The sequence below is a fragment of the Sardina pilchardus genome, chromosome 17, assembly GCF_963854185.1.
Source record: "Sardina pilchardus chromosome 17, fSarPil1.1, whole genome shotgun sequence".
NCBI classification, from domain to species: domain Eukaryota; kingdom Metazoa; phylum Chordata; class Actinopteri; order Clupeiformes; family Clupeidae; genus Sardina; species Sardina pilchardus.
The window spans coordinates 14,792,202-14,799,701 of record NC_085010.1 but is presented as its reverse complement, the minus strand read 5'-3'; the positions used below and the strand labels follow the sequence as shown (position 1 = coordinate 14,799,701).

Sequence of the window (7,500 nt, the reverse complement as noted above, 5' to 3'; positions counted from 1 at the left end):
AACAGCGGAGGCTGAAACCCAAACTGGCACTCAAAGGGTGAGAGACCTGTAGAAGAGCAACACAGGGTGTTATGAGCGTATTCCGCCCAGAGGACATACCTGCTCCAGGAGGAAGGGTTGGTGGAAGCCAGGCATCGGAGGGTGGTCTCGAGGTCTTGGTTGAGCCTCTCCGTCTGGCCGTTAGACTCAGGATGAAAGCCAGAGGAGAGACTGACAGAAGCCCCAATCAGTTTACAAAAAGCCCTCCAGAAGCGAGATGTGAACTGGGGCCCACGATCAGAGACTATGTCCAACGGGAGGCCAAACGTTCTGAACACCTGTTGGCACATAAGCTCAGCAGTCTCTTGGGCGGAGGGGAGTTTGGGCAAGGGAATAAAACGGCAGGCCTTGGAAAAACGGTCCACAATAACCAAAATGACAGTGTGGCCTCGGGAAGGGGGCAGTCCCGTAATGAAGTCCATGGAGACGTGAGACCAGGGCCGTTTGGGTATGGGTAGAGGGTGAAGCAAGCCATGGGGGCGGGTGTGGGGGGTCTTGTTTTGGGCACAGACAGGACAAGCAGCCACGAAGGACTTGATGTCGAAACCCATCCGAGGCCACCAGAACCGCCTCCTCAAAAACTCCAATGTCCTGCCTGCACCCGGGTGGTTAGTCAGCTGGGAGGAATGTCCCCATTGTAGAACGGGTGTACGCACAGAGGCTGGAACAAAGAGTCGTCCTGAAGGGCCGTCACCAGGATCTGGCTCTTTCGTCTGGGCTTGCCGTACCACTGCCTCGATTCCCCAACGCACAGGAGCCACAATCTTGGATTCCGGGAGGATGGTCGCTGACGTGCCCTCATGGGCAGTGTTCTGAAAGAGTCTAGACAAGGCATCTGGCTTCTGATTCTTAGACCCAGGACGATAAGACAGCACAAAATCAAAGCGATTGAAGAAAAGGGCCCACCTTGCCTGTCGAGGATTGAGACGCTTGGCCTTCTGCACGTATTCCAAATTTTTGTGGTCCGTCCACACCAGGAAAGGGTTCTGGGCGCCCTCAAGCCAATGCCGCCACTCCTCCAAGGCCATCTTGATTGCCAGAAGCTCTCGATCACCAACATCATAATTTCTCTCAGCAGGAGAGAGGCGAGAGGAGAGGAAGGCGCAAGGGTGGAGCTTACCATCTGGAAGACGCTGGGAGAGGACTGCACCCACTGCCAAATCTGAAGCATCTACTTCAACAACAAAAGGAAGACAAGGGTCAGGCAAGGTAAGAATTGGGGCTGAAGTAAACCTCACCTTCAGAGTTTGAAAGGCCCGCTCAGCTTCTGGAGACCAGACAAAAGGCCCTGGTTGCTTCTTGGTGAGGTTGGTCAGTGGTGCAACCACTGAGCTGAATCCTCTAATGAACTTCCTGTAGAAGTTAGCGAATCCAAGAAAGCGCTGGACCTCCTTGACAGAGGTGGGTTGAGACCAGTCACGTACAGCCAGAGTCTTCTTGGGGTCCATGCAAAGATTCCCCTGGGACAGGATGAATCCCAGGAAAGATACCTCGGACACATGAAATTCGCATTTCTCCGGCTTCACAAAAAGGTTGTTGTCAAGAAGCCGCTGAAGAACGAGTCTGACCTGATGTACGTGTTCATGGAGGGACTTAGAAAAAATTAGGATGTCGTCCAAATAAACAAAGACGGACTTGTTCAGCCAATCCCTCAAGACGTCATTGATGAGTGCCTGGAAGACAGCTGGAGCATTGGTTAACCCAAAAGGCATAACCAAGTACTCGTAGTGCCCAGTTGGAGTGTTGAAAGCCGTCTTCCACTCATCCCCCTCTCGAATCCGAACCAAATGGTAGGCATTGCGAAGGTCCAACTTGGTGAATGTCGTTGCCCCCTGCAGCAACTCAAAAGCTGAAGACATTAAGGGCAAAGGATAACGATTCCTCACAGTCACTTTGTTCAACCCACGGTAATCAATGCATGGACGGAGGCCGCCATCTTTCTTACCAACAAAAAAGAATCCAGCTCCGGCAGGAGATGACGAAGGACGAATGATTCCAGCTTCTAGGGAGGCTGTGATGTACTCCTCCATGGCCTTGGTCTCAGTGGATGCGAGAGAGAAGATTCTACCCCGCGGAGGGAAGGCACCTGGAAGGAGGTCAATCGCACAATCGTAGGGTCTGTGAGGTGGCAGTGACGTGGCTCTCTCCTTACTGAAAACCTCACTGAGGTCATGGTACTCGGAAGGGACTCGGGACAGCTCGGGAGGACTAAGAGACTTGGGAACAGGAGATAAGACTCTAGAGAGAAGGCAGGTAGATTGGCAAGTAGGGCCCCACTCAATCACAGTCCCTGAAGACCAATTGATGTGGGGACTATGGTAAGACAACCAGGGGAAACCAAGCACAATGGGAAACTCGGGAGACTGAATGAGGTTGAACTGGATCTTTTCATTATGCTTTTGACCCACAGACAAAAGAAGAGGAGCAGTAATATGGTCAACAGTACCTTCTCCCAAGGGTCGTCCATCAAGGGCGGTCACAGTAAGCGGGTGGTCCAGGTTGGTCACAGGAAGATGAAGGTCACTAGCCAGGGAGGAATCCATGAAGTTCCCCGCAGCACCAGAGTCAACCAGAGCCTGCAGGGTGTAGTGATGAGGTCCACAGGAAATCGTGACTGGAAGCTGAAGGCATGTGGTAGAAGTGGTGGGAGTAAGAGTCGCTCCCGTCACAGTACTCCCCCTCCTGGACGGAGCTGCACTTTTCCCGAAAGCTCAGGACAAGATGAGCGAAAGTGATCCGGCTTCCCACAGTAGAGACAACACTTCTCCCTCATCCTGCGGGTTCGTTCGGCTTGAGAAAGTCGGGTGCCTCCCAGCTGCATTGGTTCCTCAGGACAGGGGGACACGTTTCGGACCTCCTGTGGCCACTGCTGTGAACTTGAGGCTGGGGGTCTTGGGACTGGGGCACTGGCTCCGTGCGTGGACTGAAGCTCCGGTTGTCGCTCAAGTCGCCTCTCCCGCATTCGGTTGTCAAGCCGAATAGTCTGGTCGATCAGGGACTCGAGGTCTGTGGCCGGATCCCTTGTCGCCAGTTCATCTTTAATGACACTAGACAGACCGTGTTGGAACCCAGCAATAAGCGCCTCCACATTCCACTTGCTCTCTGCCGCCAGGGTGCGAAAGTGTACAGCATACTCAGCCACACTGGAGTTTCCCTGACGCAACTGGAACAACTTGTTGGCAGCCTCTCTACCTCCGACTGGATGGTCGAACACTCGCCGCATCTCAGCAGTAAAGTCCTGGTAGTTGTTACAGGAAGGACCTTGCTGCTCCCAAATGGCGGTAGCCCAAGCTCGAGCCTTCCCGGTCAGGAGGGTGATGATGTAAGCTATCCTAGCACGATCAGTCAGGAAGGTGGTGGACTGGAGCTCGAAGGTAAGCGAGCACTGGGTCAAGAAACCTCTGCAGTCTTTAGGGTCTCCGCTGAATCTCTCCGGAGTCGGTAGACGAGGTTCGCGGTCAGGCTGGGCTGGAGCTGGAGCGGGAGCTGGGGCTGGAGCTGGAGCTGGAGCTGGAGGACGATTAACTAAGGTGCTAAGAGTCTGGTTGATCTCATGGAGAAGTTGTTCGTGACGGCTATAGGCACTATCATGGGTCCGCAGGCGCTCCTCATGGCGAAGAACTGTAGCGTCATGACTGACCACTGCTGCATACATCTGCTCCATGGTTGAAGGACGTTTCTGCTGCGCTGCCTGCGCTGCCTGCGCCTGCTGGGCCTCTGCTGAGTCTTCTTCCATGGCTCAGTCTTGCTGTCAGGTTCGACTGGGGATCGAACCCGGGTCTCCTGCGTAGCAGGTGGAAACTCTTCCTCAGTGCCACAGGGTGGTGTGTTGGACTCAGATGCAGAGGCAGAGACAAAACTTCAGTTCAAGGATCTTTACTTGAAAACTCAGGCAGGGTATCCGACAGGGCAAACTCAAAATCCAGAAAAAAGGTTAAGTCCAAAAAACAGTCGGAACAGGCTAATAATCCAAAAATCAGAAGGCAACTCTTAATCCAAGAAACAGAAAAGGTACAGGCCGTAACCGGCAATAGCGTAGAGACAAAAATACTCTCAGGGAAAAACTCACGGACACAGGAGAACACAGGAGTGTCAACTCAAGACTGAGCAAAGAACTCAACATGACAGGGGGTTTAAATGGGCAACTTAACAAGACTCAGGTGAAACTAACAATCAATAACGAAAACATGTGACTTGAACACATGACATGCATCAAAAGAAACACTGAGGACCTCACATGGCCAAAAAAGGAACAACAGTCACATAATTCATGACACACTGATACACTAATGTACACACACAGAGACACACAGACAAACACACACACACACACACACACACACACAGACACAGTGAGAGAGAGATTGAGAGAGAGACACATGCTCACATGCACGTGTGCTCTGTGGATGCAGTCAGCTTTGCTGTTTTGATGGGATGAGATATCTTTGGGTATGTCTGTATATGATATGAGATTGTCAGGTTCGACTGGGGATCGAACCCGGGTCTCCTGCGTAGCAGGTGGAAACTCTTCCTCAGTGCCACAGGGTGGTGTGTTGGACTCAGATGCAGAGGCAGAGACAAAACTTCAGTTCAAGGATCTTTACTTGAAAACTCAGGCAGGGTATCCGACAGGGCAAACTCAAAATCCAGAAAAAAGGTTAAGTCCAAAAAACAGTCGGAACAGGCTAATAATCCAAAAATCAGAAGGCAACTCTTAATCCAAGAAACAGAAAAGGTACAGGCCGTAACCGGCAATAGCGTAGAGACAAAAATACTCTCAGGGAAAAACTCACGGACACAGGAGAACACAGGAGTGTCAACTCAAGACTGAGCAAAGAACTCAACATGACAGGGGGTTTAAATGGGCAACTTAACAAGACTCAGGTGAAACTAACAATCAATAACGAAAACATGTGACTTGAACACATGACATGCATCAAAAGAAACACTGAGGACCTCACATGGCCAAAAAAGGAACAACAGTCACATAATTCATGACAGGACCCCCCCCCCTAAGAACGTCTCCTGACGTTCCTTGTGGGACAATCAGGATGCCTCTGATGAAAGTCTCTGATGAGGACCGGGTCCAAAATGTCTCTAGCCGGGACCCAGGATCGTTCCTCCGGCCCATACCCCTCCCAGTCCACCAGATACTGCATACCTCGCTGGACCCGACGGGAATTCAAGAGCCGGTTGATCGTGTAAACCGGCTCACCATCAACGAGTCTAGGGAGCGGTGGTGGTCTCGTTGCAGGTGCTAGAGGACTGGTGGCAACAGGGCGAAGACGGGAGACGTGGAAGGTCGGGTTAATCCGCATGGTCCGGGGAAGTTGAAGACGGTAGGACACTGGATTAATCCTCCTCAAGACCTTAAAAGGCCCCACAAACCGAGGCGCCAGCTTGCGGGACTCCACCCGCAGAGGAAGGTCTCGTGTCGACAGCCAGACTCTCTGCCCAGGGCGCAGTGGTGGAGCAGGTCTGCGATGGCGGTTGGACTGAAGCCGGTATCGTCGTGCAGACCTCTGAAGAGCCAACCGAACCTTACGCCAGACACGCTTGCACCGTCGAACGAAGCTCTGGGCCGAGGGAACCCCAACATCCACCTCCTGGTCCGGGAACAGCGGAGGCTGAAACCCAAACTGGCACTCAAAGGGTGAGAGACCTGTAGAAGAGCAACACAGGGTGTTATGAGCGTATTCCGCCCAGAGGACATACCTGCTCCAGGAGGAAGGGTTGGTGGAAGCCAGGCATCGGAGGGTGGTCTCGAGGTCTTGGTTGAGCCTCTCCGTCTGGCCGTTAGACTCAGGATGAAAGCCAGAGGAGAGACTGACAGAAGCCCCAATCAGTTTACAAAAAGCCCTCCAGAAGCGAGATGTGAACTGGGGCCCACGATCAGAGACTATGTCCAACGGGAGGCCAAACGTTCTGAACACCTGTTGGCACATAAGCTCAGCAGTCTCTTGGGCGGAGGGGAGTTTGGGCAAGGGAATAAAACGGCAGGCCTTGGAAAAACGGTCCACAATAACCAAAATGACAGTGTGGCCTCGGGAAGGGGGCAGTCCCGTAATGAAGTCCATGGAGACGTGAGACCAGGGCCGTTTGGGTATGGGTAGAGGGTGAAGCAAGCCATGGGGGCGGGTGTGGGGGGTCTTGTTTGGGGCACAGACAGGACAAGCAGCCACGAAGGACTTGATGTCGAAACCCATCCGAGGCCACCAGAACCGCCTCCTCAAAAACTCCAATGTCCTGCCTGCACCCGGGTGGTTAGTCAGCTGGGAGGAATGTCCCCATTGTAGAACGGGTGTACGCACAGAGGCTGGAACAAAGAGTCGTCCTGAAGGGCCGTCACCAGGATCTGGCTCTTTCGTCTGGGCTTGCCGTACCACTGCCTCGATTCCCCAACGCACAGGAGCCACAATCTTGGATTCCGGGAGGATGGTCGCTGACGTGCCCTCATGGGCAGTGTTCTGAAAGAGTCTAGACAAGGCATCTGGCTTCTGATTCTTAGACCCAGGACGATAAGACAGCACAAAATCAAAGCGATTGAAGAAAAGGGCCCACCTTGCCTGTCGAGGATTGAGACGCTTGGCCTTCTGCACGTATTCCAAATTTTTGTGGTCCGTCCACACCAGGAAAGGGTTCTGGGCGCCCTCAAGCCAATGCCGCCACTCCTCCAAGGCCATCTTGATTGCCAGAAGCTCTCGATCACCAACATCATAATTTCTCTCAGCAGGAGAGAGGCGAGAGGAGAGGAAGGCGCAAGGGTGGAGCTTACCATCTGGAAGACGCTGGGAGAGGACTGCACCCACTGCCAAATCTGAAGCATCTACTTCAACAACAAAAGGAAGACAAGGGTCAGGCAAGGTAAGAATTGGGGCTGAAGTAAACCTCACCTTCAGAGTTTGAAAGGCCCGCTCAGCTTCTGGAGACCAGACAAAAGGCCCTGGTTGCTTCTTGGTGAGGTTGGTCAGTGGTGCAACCACTGAGCTGAATCCTCTAATGAACTTCCTGTAGAAGTTAGCGAATCCAAGAAAGCGCTGGACCTCCTTGACAGAGGTGGGTTGAGACCAGTCACGTACAGCCAGAGTCTTCTTGGGGTCCATGCAAAGATTCCCCTGGGACAGGATGAATCCCAGGAAAGATACCTCGGACACATGAAATTCGCATTTCTCCGGCTTCACAAAAAGGTTGTTGTCAAGAAGCCGCTGAAGAACGAGTCTGACCTGATGTACGTGTTCATGGAGGGACTTAGAAAAAATTAGGATGTCGTCCAAATAAACAAAGACGGACTTGTTCAGCCAATCCCTCAAGACGTCATTGATGAGTGCCTGGAAGACAGCTGGAGCATTGGTTAACCCAAAAGGCATAACCAAGTACTCGTAGTGCCCAGTTGGAGTGTTGAAAGCCGTCTTCCACTCATCCCCCTCTCGAATCCGAACCAAATGGTAGGCATTGCGAAGG

General features: G+C 52.6%; 2 protein-coding genes across 2 annotated transcripts in view; one reads left to right on the top strand and one right to left on the bottom strand.

Annotated features, from left to right (window-relative positions):
- The window catches only part of LOC134062676 (uncharacterized), a 4,770-nt gene extending 995 nt beyond the window's left edge, over window positions 1-3,775 (bottom strand). Inside the window, exons 1-4 of the mRNA XM_062518778.1 lie at window positions 3,625-3,775; window positions 2,894-3,513; window positions 734-2,255; window positions 1-46 (exon numbers count right to left, since the gene is read on the bottom strand). The exon at window positions 1-46 is cut by the window's left edge and continues 995 nt beyond it. Of these exons, the coding sequence (XP_062374762.1) occupies window positions 1-46; window positions 734-2,255; window positions 2,894-3,513; window positions 3,625-3,775 (2,339 nt within the window). The remainder of the gene's footprint in view (window positions 47-733; window positions 2,256-2,893; window positions 3,514-3,624) is intronic.
- magi2a (membrane associated guanylate kinase, WW and PDZ domain containing 2a) overlaps window positions 1-7,500 on the top strand; it is a 311,406-nt gene that overhangs the window by 130,714 nt on the left and 173,192 nt on the right. The gene's annotated exons all lie outside the window — the stretch shown is intronic.